This window comes from Condylostylus longicornis, unplaced genomic scaffold (genome assembly GCF_029603195.1).
Source record: "Condylostylus longicornis isolate FDR11 unplaced genomic scaffold, ASM2960319v2 ptg000004l, whole genome shotgun sequence".
In the NCBI taxonomy this organism is placed as follows: Eukaryota; Metazoa; Arthropoda; class Insecta; order Diptera; family Dolichopodidae; genus Condylostylus; species Condylostylus longicornis.
The window spans coordinates 10,308,631-10,327,097 of NW_026577973.1; the positions used below are offsets into that span (position 1 = coordinate 10,308,631).

General features: G+C 24.2%; 1 protein-coding gene across 2 annotated transcripts in view; it reads left to right on the forward strand.

The window, feature by feature from the left end:
* Nucleotides 1-17,785, forward strand: part of LOC129608123 (cGMP-specific 3',5'-cyclic phosphodiesterase) — a 116,771-nt gene extending 98,986 nt beyond the window's left edge. The window contains exons 11-14 of one of the 2 annotated variants that reach the window (XM_055519450.1): nucleotides 9,403-9,556; nucleotides 10,757-10,916; nucleotides 15,128-15,348; nucleotides 16,888-17,785. In XM_055519450.1, the coding sequence (XP_055375425.1) occupies nucleotides 9,403-9,556; nucleotides 10,757-10,916; nucleotides 15,128-15,348; nucleotides 16,888-17,375 (1,023 nt within the window). In that variant the 3' untranslated portion in view covers nucleotides 17,376-17,785. The remainder of the gene's footprint in view (nucleotides 1-9,402; nucleotides 9,557-10,756; nucleotides 10,917-15,127; nucleotides 15,349-16,887) is intronic. The other variant, XM_055519455.1, reaches the window with a different exon arrangement.
* Nucleotides 17,786-18,467: the final 682 nt, after the last annotated feature.

The window sequence follows — 18,467 nt, forward strand, 5'->3', positions numbered from 1 at the left end:
AATTATAACTGTAAAGTTTTTTCACTTATACGAATACAGAAATAATTTAACTCAAATGGCGTTAATAAAATTGTACTAGTTCAAAATTATTTGCTTCATATTAAAATTTAATTCATTTTTACAAAATCAGAGGACAGCTAAAATAATTCCACTAACAGAGTTTTTCCTTGTTGTTAACATTCAATTTTTTCTTTTAATTAAATGTGTTTGTGAATCAATATTTATTTAATAATAAAATATAAAATGTGCATTATGCAATTTTATTATCAGATAATTTGTCACATAAATTTTTATAATAATTTCGTATTTACTTTATTTGTTTTCTAAGAGCATACAAATTTTGCTCCCTACGACATTACCAAACAGAAAATAAAATAGCAAAAAAAAAGAAGAAAAAAAAATTCTTATTTATTTTTACATTAACCTTTTTTAACATTATTTTGTTAAATATTTACATACATGTTACCCGATAGAATAAAATTCTTTAGTTTTAATATTATAACGTATAATATGTAGAACGGTAATGGTTATATGACAAAATAAAAACATTTATTCACCATACTAGATTAACTTTTACCCACCCCATTATATAATGTGTATATTTTAATAATATTTTTACTCTTGTTCACAACTGGTGTATGTTAAACATTTAGTTCCATTAAATTTTACATATTTACATGTACTAATATGTATATGGAAAATATATGTATGTACACATTATAATGATAAGTACAAGTAATGTAATATACTATATATAAATTAATATTGTAGTGTATGTAGTGTATACAATTTACTCTTACATATTTTTTTGATAAGTGAAATAAAACAAAAATCTCAATTATTTTATGGTGTCATGTTGAATGTAAATAATTTTTTTCTATAAACTTTTACGTCCCAGGCTTCAAATTCATTGATTATTGTTACAACCTAGTAAATCTAATTTTTTCTAATTATTACATGTAATAGTAGCGATATAATTAATACATATAAATGTATATCATCATTTTGATCCTTTTATTTTTTCTGTTTTTCACTATAATAGAGGAGTGACATTAGAAAGATTGGTTTTAGTTTCGAATAGCGGAAAAAACGTAATAAATCTATATGAAATTGAACTAAACTTAGTATTAAGTCATTTATATATGACTATGAATGCAAGGAATGTGTTTAAAAAATGTGACAATATTAAATTAATAGACCTTGTTAATTGTATGACACTCACTTATATCGTTTCACTTATTTATAATCGTGGCAATGCTCTTGACATTGTTATTACCATTAACATATGTGAAACAAAAATTGATGAAGAAAAATTTGATTTGGTTAAGCCCATAGTCGGCAAACTTTTGTGGGTTGTATGCAAATATGTACTATGTGAGTATGAGAATAGACCACTTGAATTTCTTATATTATTTGCATATACAAGAAGAAATGACATTTTCAACAGATTTTATGGATGTTTTTACTTTGATAAACAATAAATATGTAGGGAATTTTATGTACCTATATCTATATTATTTATGATTGAGTTCTTAAAACTTTATTGAAAAAAAATTTTCAAATTTTAATGGTCACATTCGAATATTGTTTTTTCTTGTAAAGAGAATGATGGGCTGCGTTTTGATGTTGAGTGGGCTGCAGATGGGTATTAAGCATTTTAAAGAAAACCTATTATCTCAATTTTCAGTATTTTTTTTGTACCAAAGTTTCTTCATGTTAACCAACACTAAAAGTTCAATTAATACTGAAATTTAGCACTACAATTTAACCTAGGTACATCTCCTCATAACCTAAGTACATCTCCTAGAAAGCACTGATGAAAATTTTTTTGACATTTTAACAGCTTTTTTTTCTCCTTAACATTATAGTTAGAGGAATAATTTCGCAAAATATTTCTAAATTCCTATTCTGTTTGGAGGCACAAGAGAAGAGACGAAAGAGATTTCACAGTAAAACTTTTCAAATATTTATTTTAACTTTTGATTTGCGTTTTCTATTATATGTGCTAACAATTTTTTTTTGTTTTAATAATTTTACTTGAATAAATTGTATTAAATATTAATACTAAGTTAATATCAAATTATAAATGTTAGACATTATTTATTATATAATATCAGAAAATTAGAAATTATTGAAATATGTACATACACATACGCATATAAACCCCATAGGAGGAAAATAAAATAACAAATTAATCGAATTATATTGAAATAATCAAACAAAAAAAAATTTGAAATACTTTTACATTAATAATTTATAGCTGAACTTCTCGTAAATTAAACGAAAAATTTTGAAGTAGATTTGAGTTTCGAAAAAAAGGTGCCGGGAGCAAATTGCCAGGACGTATTTTATTTGATTTAACTATCTTTTTAACATTTTCTCTCAATAAAAATTTGAAAACTAGAAATATTATGTACAGCATAGCTGTGCAAGTGTAAGAGGAACAATATTAGAAAGTTTCTTTATTTATAATTATGTTAATACAAACAATATTTCTATCAAAGTTTATTGTACTGCAAAAAAACTTCAAATTTTAGTAACATTATGCTTGTTTCAAAATTTCTTCAACAAGAACTTCTAAAAAAACTTTTTTTTTCCTAAAAATTGTAATTGTCAGTTTGTTTATTAAAATTCACAATAATTAAAACTGTAAATTCAAGCTCTAATAGCCAGAAAGAATAAATGAATGAGTTTTAGCGAATGGGTGCAGTAACATTTTAAGATTAATTTTTACATACGTAAACTTTTTTTGCTACATTTCTCAGCAGTTTTATTTATGATATGCACTTAAAGTATTTTATTTTAATAAAATGGTATTAAAAAAGTATTCACTGGTTATACTGCGAAATGATAGGAGAAAATTAAGAGGAATTTAGACTTCCCAGATGAGTTAAAGTTCCGCTAATCTATTATAATTTTTCGTAATGTATAATTTTTTTCCATTGGCTCAATAGTTGCTGTTTTAAAACTTCTTTTGATTTTTCATGTTTTCTGTGTATTCAATTTTAGAATTTCACTTCAATTAAATATTTTCGATCCTCTTCAAATGTATGGTCTATTTAGAACAATTTTCTTCTTCTAATTTGCATTTCTACTGTTCCTTATAATTAATTGTTAGTCATCATTTAAATGTTATTGGAAAAAAATCTTAACTATATAATTCTTAGATATTCTAAGAAATACGTTATATTTTCGTTTTTAGCAAGATTTTGCTCCTTCCAAGTTGTAAATAACCTTACAAACGCATTTTTTGTAAAATTGATCAAATTAATTAGAAATCTGGTTTCAGTACTGTCGTCCCTTTATACTATTTTAGCTTTTTAATTTATAGTTTTGAATAAAGTATAGAAGCTTTCTATATTTTCTATCTCAGTTTTTCAAAACAAAAAATCTGATGTGGTTAGCACATAACCGACCGCATTGTGTATTGCCTAGTTAAGTAAAAGTTTTACAGAATATTATTAAAATGTCTGTTAAATACTTCATTCTAATTTTCGGGGCATTAGTAAGATTATAGTTAACATACCTAGAAAAATGTAAATTTGACTTTTAGCAGAGTTTCGCTTTGTGCTACCCGAATTCCCTGAAATGCTCACCAATTAGTTTGGAAAACAACCAGAATTCAAATATCAGATTTCAAGAAATTCCATCAAATCGTCCCGTAGATATGGTGAAAAATGTAAAATCGGCCAGCAGATCAGTTTTCGAGCCCTGATCTTTCCAAAAAATTTACATGTTCATTGTTTTAACACGAAGAATCGGTTGATTATTTCTCTTTGTATACGCAAAAATGTATATTTGGGCCGTATTAAACGTGCAGTTGCTGATGCTTGATTTCTTCCAAAAGTTAGGAGGTTTTGCGAATGGCCGAGCATAGCTCATATTTGAAATTTCATGTAAAGTGGTTGAATATTTTCTTCAAAATGGTAAAACAGACCCTCTAGAAAGTGCAGTTCTCGAGCTCTGATATATCCCAAAAGTAGATCAATCCGTACCATGGTCGAAGTAAATCAAATTCGCGATAATAACCTGTTTAGTGCCATGTAGACTAATTTTGTATTTCAAAATAAAGTATTGCCACCAGCCATTATTTTTAAACTATTAGATTTTCTTATATTTTAAATATTTTAGCAGCATACACAGTTAAAGTTCAATATGATAAGCTATTTGAAACATTTTTAAAATAGACTTGCTTCATTTACTTGCTTCATAGCACTTTTCCAAAAAAAGATTTGGAAAAAAGTGCTAATCTGTCCGTCCGTTCGTTCGTGAACATGTTTATAAAACTTCTACATCATTGAAGATGGAAATCTAAATTTTTATAGAAAGATGAGTTTTTAACTGTCCCCCCTTCTCTTAAAAGTTATAACTCAAAGATCTCTCAAAATGTCAATTTTCAACTATTTTTGGCAGCGAAACTAAAAACATTTTTTAAATTTTGAAAATGCAGAAAAACAGTGGCTGGTTTCTTCTACCGCAGCATAAAATACTTGAACTTTAAAAAAACAAAATGGCCCTTAAAATTTATCCTTATCTATAACCCGTTTTTTCCAAATTTTTGAAATAGTTTTTTGTCTAGACCGAAGGTTGTAAGAGCCTGGACTTTTAAAAGCTTTTGGACACTATAAATTGTTTATTTCGTTAGAAGAAAATTTTCTTTCAGCTCCACGCTCTCTCCAATTTGAATTTTTAGCTCCTTATATTTTCGAAACTTATAACATTTTTTAAATTTCTATAATTGCAAAGGGCTAACAATAAATGCCATGCAATTAAAAAATATAATTTTTTTCTTAACTTGCGCAATTAACCCTTAAATTCGAGCATTATGTTAGAGCCCACTTAAATTTTTTTTTGTCTCATTCTAATTGTATGCAATCTCTGAAATTTGTTGGTATGTAAATGAAAGTAATTTTAATGAGGTAGCGCATAGATTATTTGTGAAAACTTGTTGAAGAGAAAAGTGCTACAATACAAATCATTGGTTTGATCCAACTTTATTATACTGACAAACACAGTAAATTTTCACAAATGCTTTTGTATAAAATTTTCTTAAATTTTTTTCATATTTAATTCAATTTTTCTTATATAACAAAAAAAGAGTATTAATGGAACAAAGAAACAAGAAAACATTATTCTTTAAAAAGATTAATGTATGAAAGTGTGTACGCTTAAATATGAAGAGGCAAATAATATTTTTCAACTTAATATTACCAAATTATAACGAAATTGTTTTTTTAATTTAATTCCGTATAGATACCCGAATATATACTTTAAAATTAAAATATATTTAATCCTGCGCTATGTAAAACCCAACAGTGATTTTATACTAGTGCACAAATTATCCTTTTTATATGAAAATAAAGTTGGGTCAAACCAATGGTTTGTATTGTAGCACTTTTCCCTTCAACAAGTGAAAATACTGCTTTTAAAAACAAACTATGTATATCCACCACATTATTAAAATTATTTTCATTCATACACAAAACTATTTCTAGGATTGCATATATTTAGGATGACGCATATATGCAGTGTTTGAAATAAAGCAAAAATAAATATAAAGTGGGGTTAGCATAATGGTCGATTTTAAGGGTTAATTGTGTGAGTTAAGAAAAATAATTATATTTTTTAATGTCATGGAATTCACCGTTAGCTTTTTGCGTTTATAGAAATTTGAAAAAGCTTGCGGTTTCGGAAATATAAGGTGTCAAAAATTCAAATTTTACAAATTTCAAGAGGCGATAACTTGAGAGGGGGTGGAGATGGAAAAAAATTTTTTTCTAACGAAATGAACTATTTGTTAATGTCTAAAAGCCCCTAAAATTTCAAGCTTCTGCAGGCTGGGGTATAGGAGAAAAACGACATCAAAAATTTGGAAAAAAAGGACTTTAGATAACGGTAAATTTGAACGGCCATTTTGTTTTTCTAAAGTTTAGCTATAGTATAATGCGCTAGGGAAAGCAAGCCGCTGCCTTTCTGCGTTTGCAAAATTTCAAAAATGCTTATGGTTTCATTGCAACAAATAGTTAAAATGGGCCATTTTTGTGGCTTTGGGGGGGTATAACTTCTAGAGGGGGGGAGATAGGTAAAAATTTTGTTCTACGAAAATAAGTTTCTATTAAAGATCTATGCACGTATTAAATTTCAGCTTTCTATCTTTAAGAATGTAGAAGTTTTGTAAACAGACACACGGACAGACGGACGGACGGACGGACGGACAGAGTGAAACTAATAAGCACTTTTTTTCAAAAAATTTTTGGAAAAGTGCTAAAAAAGGCAACATAACACTTAAGTAAATAATAAAAAAAAACAAAAAACAAAAGTTTCTTAAAACACATTTTTCTGATCCTTTTGCAAAAAAAAAAATTTACTAGACAGTTTAAACTAAAAACTTTTACCCTATTAAAAAAAGGTTACCTTAAAAACTTATTTATATGCACACTTGTATAGAATCAAGAAACTTTAAGGTGTAAAATATAATTTAGAAAAACAAAAGAGACCAAGAATTTGAAAAAAAATAAAAAAAAAAACAAAATCACCCTCAATTTTACCTTTACTTTTTTTTTTTGTTTTGTTACTTTGGTACCAAAGTCAAAACTGCAAAACCATTAAGCCTGAACGTGACATTTTTTAATTATATCAAATGAATTATTAACACTATAAAGAGATAGAAAGACTCTCTTAACTAAATGTATATGTGTATATAGGTACTTGAAATTTTGATGTTATATGTACTTGCATAACACTGTCAAAAGTGGTTTTATTTGAGGATAACAAAATTATAGGTATATAATATAATATACTACCCCTATACGGAGGAAATAACCAAGTATATGATTTCAAATAAGAACCAAAAAAAAAAAAAAGGATGTGGTCAACAAAAAATATGGTATAAATGGTTTAAAAAAAATAAAAACAAAACAAAAGTAATAATAAACACTCAAACCCACAAATGGAACAAGATAACAAAGAACAATGAAGCATAAATGAATTTCAATGGAAAAACCAAAAGGAACCTAAAGGTATAACAAAAATACCTTTGGAAATTAAGTGAAAGCAATACAAAACTTGATAAAAAATTAAAAATGAAGCAAAAATGTGCTCTTATTTTTTTATTTCCGTTCTTCCAACTTATCTTATACCCTATTATCATGTATGTGTGTATATATGTGTTCTCTTTCAGATATTTCCGTTTTTTTTTTTTTGCAAAAATTTTCAAAATTAGGGTAAATTTTATGCAACAAAATTTTTTTTTTTATTTCACACATTTGCGTATTTTTTTTTTTTTTACATAAAAAATGTTGAAGTAGTACACACGCATAAAATTCTATTGTGTCAAGGTTAGATGGTTATAATGTAGATGGTTTTGGTCTTATAGAATTTTGATTTTGTCTCACATCTAGACATTATAATATGCAAAATATTTCTGATCTTATCTTCTTAAGATAATTAACCTTTTTAAATTCTAAGATAATTTTAAAGTAAACGAGAAAAAATACAGAGATACTTTGTCAACTCTGTGATACCCGTTCGAATTTGTTATCCTGTGTGCGAATAAATATGCAATAACTGACTATGGGACAGATTATGACTTTAAGTACAGTGCTTTTCAAAATACTGTGTGTGCCATACTATTGAAGTTGTATGGCAGCTACCCGAACCAGTTCCCCGATTATGTACAATGTAAATAGTGTTCTGGCACTTACTGCAATAAATGATTTGTGAAAATTTGGTGAACTTAGCTCAATTAGTTTTTGAGTTATTGCTGGGACGGACAGACAGACAGAGCTAAATCAACTCAGAATTCGACGCTCATCAAAAACAGACATTTAAGTTTATATCTCAGACCATTATTTCTTAGCGTTACAAACGGTAAATCAAATTTAGAGTATAAAATCATTCATCTTCATCACCTTCATTTATAATCAACTTTTCGTTCAAAAACTTACCCTTATAGCAATCTTCACTTATATGAAATAAAGTTATTATTTTTATGTAAAAAAATTTATATATTTTATTTATGACATTAGATTGTGGAAAAATTTTAATTTGTGGCTAAAAGTTTATGTAATTCTAATTTTTTAACAGCTGATAAATTAGCCAAAAACGCTTTATTAAAAACTCCACACTCAGAATTTAATATTTTTCATAATTTTAATACGAAATTTTTAATTAACAAAATGATACGAGAACAAAAAGAATTTTAATTTGCTAACATAAATAATAATAAATTAAAAACTTTTAAATTTAGCGTAAAGCCTTGGGAAAAGATTAATTTGCTCCCAAGAAAAAACTCAAGTACAATAACTAGACTTCGAATCGGACATAGAAAGCTTATACACAGTTTTTTTTTTTTAAATCACCTCCAGAAAAATCCTCGTACTTGCCAATGTAATCAAAATGTTTTGTTAGCAATTTAATTAAAATTTCCGAATTAAAATTTTAAATATAAAACCGAATTAAAATTTCCTGTGGCCATTGAAAATATTAATTATATTGAGAGGAAAGATGATTTAAACTCATATGTAAAAATTATCAAATTTATCAAAATTGGCACAAAATTTATAATCTTATATAAATATTTTAAATATTGTAAATTCTAATCAAAAAATTTGTCGATTAATGTAAATAAAATAAATAATGATTCCAAATATTTCAAATTGGACTTATAAAAACTATTTGTGCAGTTGACAGCCTTGTAATTAAAAATTGATTTTAAATAAACAAATAGCTAATTCTAGTTTTTATTCCAAAAACCTATTCTTACTAAGGTCATTATTAAGATTATGTTTGTAATGTTGGATCAAAACAATTCTTTATATTCTAATTTCTTATAACAGACCTTTTAATAAACACAGTGCATTGCAATTTATAGTGAAATCTGTGCCTTCATAAACAAATCTTGAAAATCAAGTTTGTTCATAAATTTTGCTAACTTGAAAGTAATACGATAAAATTATTATTAGCAGCGCAATTTGATCTTATGAACTGTTTTGCTTTTATAGATTTCCCAAATGGATATTGCATATTCATTACGTTACGTGTCTGCACTATTGAATTTCTGAAAATTTGTAATAATTTAAATTTTCAATAGTGTTATCTTTAATAATTTTTTCAAAATTTCATTACTGTGCCACTCCTTAGTACTCAGCTATATTAAATTCAAAATTGAGAATTTAGTGTAATTAAGAATGGGTCAAGATACAATGGGTTCTATAAAACCTACAATAAGAATGCACATTTAAGACAAATTTATATATCAAACAATCTGTAAACTCTATCTTGCTGATATTACAATACCCTTAAAGGAATTGAACAATTAAAATTTTAATTCTCAATTAATTTTTATTTAAAAAAAATTTTAATATAAAAATTTTATGTATTTTATTTTTTTGTTTTTTAAAGGCACTATCACCAGAAGATTATAAGAGGGTCATGAATGTTGTAGAAAAAGCAATATTATCAACTGATTTGGCAATGTATTTTAAGAAACGTAATGCATTCCTCGAATTAGTAGAAAATGGTGAATTTGATTGGCAAAGTCAAGAGAAAAAAGAATGTAAGTATAAAAAATTGAATTTTTTAAAACATTACAATTTAATGAACTAGAAAATTATGATAAAATTAAAATCAAATATAAGTTTAAAATGATATTGAAAGCTAAAGTAGAAGAAATTAAATTTTAAATAGTGCATTTGGTGGCTCAATAGATTTTAAAATAAAATATTTTTCTCTACTAAAATATTTTAATTACAGCCCTAATTTAATAAAATTCAAATTTATTTTAGAATGAACTAGATTTTGAATTTAAAAATTACTTTGTAAAAATATGCAACATTATGCAGTTCCCTAGAAGTATGCAATTTTTATTCTATCTAGCCATTTATAAAATAATTAGCCATTCTGAGACTAAGAGAATTTATCAATTTTACTATATATTACTTAAAATAAAAATTATCAAGCATTGAATGCAAAGTTTTAATAATCTTAATGTTAACTATAGAGAAGTTTTTATCGTTGTAATATAGAGGAAAACTCCCACATATTTTGTTTTGTTTTTCTTATAACTAGAAATGAATAAAAGATTTTCTGAATTAGAATAATATTAAATTATGATAAAAGGACAAAATAAATAAATTAAATTGAAATTAGTAAATATGTACTAAGCATACTTACACATTACATAGCTAGTTGCCACAAAAGAAACGTTGATTTCAATATTTACAATAAAAAAACGAAAAACCAAATATTTCAAATTTAAATTTAATTTTCTAAATGGAGGGGATAAAATAACAAAAAAATCTATATTTAAATTACAAACAATTTGATTTCAATTTTAAATAATAAAAAAGAAATGAGAAAAAAAACAAAAGGAATAAACAATGCGGTGACACCATTATTAAAATTTTATTATGGTCAATATTTTTACATCGCTAAATTATTCAAAAAAAAAGTTACAAAATTCATAAAAAACAACAACTACAATGTAAATTTTTCTTGTCCATTTGTTTTCTTGTTTTTAATAAAATTAAACAAATTTTTCAATATTTTTCTATTTTTTTTTTCCTTTCATATTCCTGGACCAAAACAAATTGCTTTCATTTTCACGATGATCAAAAATTCAACAAAAATTAAACTATACACGACCACAAACACATACACAACATGTACATATATTGTATATTTTGTATATGAAAATAATTGAAAAATCATAAAATCACAATAAAAAAAATATTAATAATAAAAAAAAAAAAAAAAGTATTATGTGGAATGATGATGACAGCATGCGATGTTAGCGCTATCGCAAAACCATGGGAAGTTCAACATCGTGTTGCTAAAATGGTTGCTGATGAATTTTTTGATCAGGGTGATTTAGAAAAATTACAATTAAATACACAACCAGTTGCTATGATGGACAGGTAATTTGAACAAAAAAACAAGTTAATTTTATTAATATATATACATATATATATGTATGTTATAATATTCAAAAGAGACTAAGTTATATGTACATATACAAATAAGATAATGTATGTATATAACACAAATGTATATATTTGCATAAATTTGTATAATAAAAGTATTCTATAAAATTTATAGAGCATAATTAATAATAATAAATTTCATTATTGTGTCAATGTTATACATAATACTGTTATTTTTAAACTTTAATAAGTATTCGGGAATACAGTCAGACAGTTTATACAGTCAGACCTTTATTTTGCAACAAAATTAATTTGTGTACTATAGAGAAACTTAACGTTAATTGGGGCATGAAAAATAAAAATATATGTAAATATGCTAGCGTTATGGAGAAGCTCAGCTTGCGGGAACTCATCTTATAGCGGTTTAACTTAATACATGTACATAAAGCGTAAAATTGAAAATTTGCCTTCAATTTTAAATTTAATATTAGCTCTTACTTATCATATAGTGACAACAAAGCCCGTCCACAGATTTGATACTTAATATGCCTTTGTTTTGTCATCCTTATTAAAAAATTGTTTTAATTATGTAAAGTGTCCAACCCTAATATCATAAAATATTTTAATAAAAAAACTATCGTAAATATTAAAATTAATAAAATTTTACTTTAAATCAGAACAAATTCAAACCTGTAAAAGAACTTTATTTGTGACCAGTTCTCTATAATTACAACTTCAGCCCATTATAATTCCATTTTAATTTTTCGGCCTAGAGGGTATTAACTGTCGTATAATAAAATCAGCATTATTTGAAAGAACGAATTATAAAATTGTGCTTTTATAATTCACCATCACACCAACGTAGTGTGAAATTAATATGGGGGAAATTTGTATACAAGGAATATGAAATTTAGTTTCCTATAAAAAGACAATATTTTTATTTAAATTATTAATAAAGTTGCGATTATCACAACACTATATTTTACAAAAATAATTTTTATAAAATGTGAGCTGTAGGACATGGATGGCAATTAAAGGGCACGCGTGCCAAACTTGGCACGGAAAAAAAATTTGATGGCACGTTATAGTTGTGCCTCGACAAATTTTTATATAGATTTTTTTTCTAATAAAAAATCTAAAAACTCGTTGAAAAATTGATTGAATGAAAAATTTCCTAAAAATGATAATTTCCTAATAGCGAAATCACCTATGAATTTACAAATATTCTTGTTTCTATTAAGCAACAGTTTGCACAAAGATTTCTCGATTTTAAAAGAATCGAAAATATTTTAAAAATTATTAATTACCCAGATTTATTTGATATGCAAGATTGTGACAATAACCTCCTTAATTGGATGCGATTAGATAATTTAGAAATGCAAATTATTGATCTGCAATCCAATCCAATTTGGGTAAATAAATTTGTGAATATGCGGAAGCTTGTTGAAGATTTAGAAAGCCATCGATCCCAAAATGTGGAATCAGAATGTTTCATGGAAAGTAAAATTTTAGAAGCTTGGAATAGTATGCCAGATACCTTTTATTCTGTCAAAAAATTAGCAATCTCGTTGTTAACGATTTTCTCTTCCACTTACTCTTGCGAAAGTCTTTTTTCCGTTTTGAATCATGTACATTCAAAGACTAGAAACAGATTAACAGAGGAAGATTCGGCAGCATGTATTACTCTGCAGTCAACAATGTACCAGCCCGACATAAAAACTCTTGCAAGTAATATGAAACAAAAAGTTTCTGATAAAAAATTAAATTAATATTTTTTCTATCTGTATTTATTAATTTTTATACCTTGAACTATAATATGTATAAATAAATATTATTACAACTTGTCATAATATTGTATTTACCTAACCATACCTGTACTTGGTACTGTGCTGGCACGGGAAAAAGTGTGACAATAAATTTCCCCAAATTTTGGCACTTTGATCAAACCCTATTTGCCATCCCTGCTGTAGGATATTTCATGATAAAATTAAAAATTTCAAATTCGTAAGTCTTAACCATACGACATGGAATCGGAAACACGATGACCTGAAATATTTAATTTACATTATTTAAAATATTTTCCTTTATTTAATTGAGAATTTATTTTCCCAGTTAAATAAGAAAAATCTCTTAAAACCTTTTATATAGAAAAGTTTCTCTTTAAAACGGGTTATATTGTCAAATATAGCTATACATGTACATACAGCGATATAAGAATATTTAAAAATAGCAAAATAGAAAGAAACCTTCTATAATTTTATATGTACATATTTTTATATGAAAAAATTATAATTTTTATTCGAATATTTTTTTTTATTACATTTCTACAAATTTTTTTTATTTTTATTGACTTTCGATTATATTGTTCAAAAATAAAAATAAAAGGATCAAAATTCTTACAAAGAATCTATTTTTGCTTTATGTATATATATACTAGTACTTATGTACATTTAATTCTATATACATAGATGCATACATGTATTATACAGTATCTAACTAAGATGAAGGATGACAATATAATAAATCGATAATAAAAGACTTTTTGTTATATACGAGTACCATGTCGCTATTATTAAAATAGAAAATATTTTTGACCTTTTAATATCATGTAAACAATTACTCATTATTTACAAAAATTATTAATTTTACTTATTATTTTTTTTATTTCTGTATATTCTATTAGTTATTATATATATATATAAAGATATCATTTAGAAAAATATTAAGATCTTTTATTGTTTTTATTCCTTGTGTTCAATTTTAATAAACATACCTACACTCATATACATAGGTATACTTGTAAAAACATTTATTTAACACGCAAATATAAAAAATTTTATTATTTTTTATTAAAAGTTTATTGATTTTTGTATTTTATGAAATGTACTTTAAGTCCGATTTTGAATTGAAGTACAGACTATCTTTAGTAATTTTAGAATTACTTTAATCTATGACAATAAGCTAAAATTTTACATAATTCAGAATCAGCAGTTTCGAATAAATTTCTGTTTAAAAATTTAAAGTAATTTTTAGTAAAAATTTAAAGGACTCCCACTGAAATCCCACTAGGGTCATCCCACTAGGATACTAAATTTAAAAGGATTTTAAATACAAAATTTTATTCAAAAATTTTAATTTAAATCTTCGAAATCGCAATATGTTTTTTAAAAATATTTTATGTAAAAGTATTTTAAATTTTTTAAAGGGGAATTAAATATTTTAAAGCGAAGTTCTTTTTGTACATTTAAGACTGGGGCCATACTATGTACGAGTAATTCGTTTTTAGCAGAGGTGGAAAGGTAGTACCATACAAATTGTTTGGTATTACCTTACCATTTTTCCGAATACGAAAATCGAATTAAATAATAAGACCACTGTATTTTTTTAATATGTGTGAATAAAAAGTTTTTCTGTCAGAGAAAGCATTTTAAAGTATAAATAGAATTGCATTAGTAAAGCATTCTGTTAGGAATTTTTAAAGCACTGAAAACACCACAACATGTTACGGCGGAATCTTCCATTCTCATAATAGTATTAAAGTTTTTTCATAGTAAATTTTCAAAGTTATTAAATGGAAGCATTTTTTTTGTTAAATTTTTAAATTATTTTTTCTACTTTGACCAGCAGTATCAGTTTATTACTACGATTTACATGCAAGACAATTTAATATGCATGATTTGACAATTCAATATGCATGATAATATGCATCACTATGCGAATGTATAAAAGTAACATTTTTGCCCCAGTTAAAAATTCCCACAATTAAAAATATTAAATAGTTCAATTAGCCAACCTACTTTACAATAACATGATTGACAATCATGATGATCAATACTTTAGAGACTACCCAATTATACTTTTGTATAATGAAGAATAATTTTTGTTATTAATATTTTAATTATTATAAAAAGATTTTTAATGAATATAAAACGAAAAGCATACAAAATTAATTAATTTTTATATAAAATAAAATTTCAATTTTACAATATTATTTTCTCATTAAGCAATTTTTCTTTCTTTGATTTAAATATGAAAATAAAATCTCGATAACACCAATATTATACAGACACATAAATTTTGTATAACAATATTTTAAAATAAATTAAAGTTATTTTATATTTTAATTAAATTTTAATTAAAATTTTATTTTCTTATGAATTTATTAAAATAATTTTTTCATAATTTTTTTTTATAAAAATAAATAGAGAACGTAAGGATGAATTACCAAAAATGCAAGTTGGTTTTATTGATTTAATCTGTTTACCATTATATCGTGTTCTTTGTGATACATTCCCTTGGATGAAACCATTATATGAAGGTACATTAGAAAATCGTAGTAATTGGCAAGATTTAGCTGAAAAAGTTGAAATGGGTTTAACATGGATCGATGATGATACAATTGATAGACCTGTTGAAGAGTTTTCTGGTAAGATATATTGAAAAAAGAATAAGAAATATATATTGTATAAAGTAGGATTATAGCGTCAATTTGAAATATTATTAATATAAGAAAAATATTGTTTAATAAAACAAATTGTCGTTGAGTTCGAATTTACTCATTTTACTCATTTCGAAGTTACTCATTTATAATTATAATCTGTATGAAAAATATTGTGCTCATATAATAATAAAATTATAACATAAGCTTATATAAGAAAAAAAAATATTAAATTATAATATTTATTTTTATTGGTTCGTAAATCGTGAAATATTAATCATTAATTTTATATTCTGCCTCTTTAGTTTGCAAAAATTTCAAAAATATTCAAGAATATTTTCCTCATTAATTAAGTGGCAGAATATTCGAGTTATGAAATTTCTTATACAGTCATAAATAATATATAACCTATTGTATATATTATGTAAGTTTCTTTATACATAAATTATCTAAAAATATAGATCTATTTGATGTAGGAATGAATTTTATCATATAAAGGGACATTTACCATCAATCAAATGTGATATATTTTTACTATAAGAAAAAAAGAATTAATTCCGAAATTGTAAGAAATCAAAAGCATTAAGTAATATAGGAATATTTTTAGATTTGATTTGACTTATGATAAAAATTTCATAACATTAAAAGTTTTATGAGCATATTTTCATTTAATTTTCCAATAAATATATAATTTTTTGCGTTTTCTATACTGAAAAAAAGTAGGAAAGGGTAATGAAGAGAATTTGTAATGGTAATTCGAGTAAAAATTTTGTTCTATGGGAGTAAAAACTAATTAATAAACTATATGTAAATGTTAAGTGGTAAAAAATAATTTTTTAATTTAAATGGTTTTTGTAATTTACGATAAAATAAATTATAAATCAACAACTCTCTATTGGGGTAAATTTTTCCGAAATACTGTACATTTATTTTCGTTTATTTAAAAATAGAGAGAGGATCAAACATATTTACATTAACGGCACTTTCGTTGTAATTTGATGCTCCGATAATTTGAATTTGCCGACTTTAGATCAAATATATAACAAAATTTCAATCTTTATGTTTAATTTTGTAGGAAATTTAAATTAATTGAGGACAATTTATAGAGTGTAAATTACGAAAAAAACATTTATATTATATTATAATTTTTAAATTTAAATATCAAAGTGTAATAATCGATTAAAACACATTTAATCACTAGATATATGGCATAAGCCAATTTAATTAACTTGTTAATTTTATATTTTTTTTTTTACATATTATATTGTTATTTATTTTAAATTAACACTAATAAATTTTATTTGTAAATTTTCTCATTTATAATAACATTAATTTTCTTTTATAATTATTGCTTTTTCTTTCTTTTCTACATCAATTTATTTCCTATTTAAAATGATGATGAAAAATTATATTATAATATTATCAAAATTAAACAATAACTAATATACATAACAATTTTATATACATAAAATTAAATAAATATTAATTACATTATATATATATATATATATATATATATACATATAGCATGCAAAGAAGAAGAGATAAAGGATATTGAATTTACATCAGTAACATTAAATTGTCAACATAGTCAAGATGGTGATCCACCAACACCAGAACATCATCGTTCTCGTTTTAGTAGTATTAAAAAGACAACAGCACTTGGTAAGGCAGTACGATCAAAATTATCAAAATCATTGCATAGTACAAGTATGCAAGAATCATATACAACAACAAATAATAGTAATACTGGTATAGTTGGTGGTGCTGGTAATAGTAGTTCAACATCATCTACAATTACAGCTGGTAATAAAAGGGTTTTAAAAACACCAGATAATGAAACAAAATCATTTGAATGTGATGAAATAATTGGTAGTGGCGGTGGCGTCGGCGGTATTAGTGGTGGTGGAACACAACAATCAGCAGCAACAACAACTTCAAGTGGTAAAAATTCTTCAAGTGAACCGAAATCAGAAAAAGTTAAAAAGAAATCAAAATTCTTTTCACTTTTGTGACATAAATCACAGGATAAAATTTTGAATTAAGGATAATAATAATAATAATATAATAAAGACAAAATAAAGACAAAAAAAAACAAAATATAGAAAAAAATAAAAGAAATGTATACCAAGGATTCTTTATTTTTGTTTTTTTTTTTGTGTTTTTATTTATTAAGCTTTCCCTTTAGTATTTTTTTTTATTCATATTTTCATATTTCTTGTTTTTTTTTTGTTGTTTTTATTTTTTTTTATGAAATATTAGTATTTTATTTTTTATTTTTCTTTTTTGGGTCTGGTATAGAATTTTATCCCTATTTCGGGAGAAAATCTTTTAAAAAATTATATTATGCTTGTGAATATATTTTATTACAAATATGTTAAATGTACATACAAACATATTATATAGTAATATATCTAAAAACATAACTTATTTAATAATGTTATGTATAAGTGTAAAGGATATAAAAATAATATAATTTTTAAGATCATAACACAAAAATTAAAATATTATTAATAAAAACTGAAAATGATTTATAAAAATTGATTAATTAATTTTAAACAATACATAAAATATATAAATAAAAAAAAATGTATATGAAATATTTTAAAATAAAAATAATGTAAGAAAAACTTTAAAAAATAATTTATTTAAATAAAATATTTAATATTAAAAGTATTGAAATTATAATTATAAAAAAATAGAAGGAAAAATTTAAACAAAAATTATTTATTGCATTTTTTTTTTATTTTTAAATTTAAAATATTGCAAAATTTATAGTAAAGATAAAATAAAAAATAACAAAACCAAATTACATAGTTATTATATGAAATAACAAAAAAAAAATTGTAAAATTTTTGTAAATGTTTCTAGCACAAAAACCAACAATTAATTAGAGTTATTAAAAATCAATAAAATCTATAAATATAAATAAATTTTAAGAAAAATTTAAATAAATTATACAATTATACTATAGTATAAATATAATGAAAAAACTCAAATTTATCATTTAAATAAACTATTCTAATTAATAAAAAAAAAAAAACAAAAAAAATTATAATTTGAGATTGTTTATATAGAATTATGCTCATTCATTAAAATTAAATTAC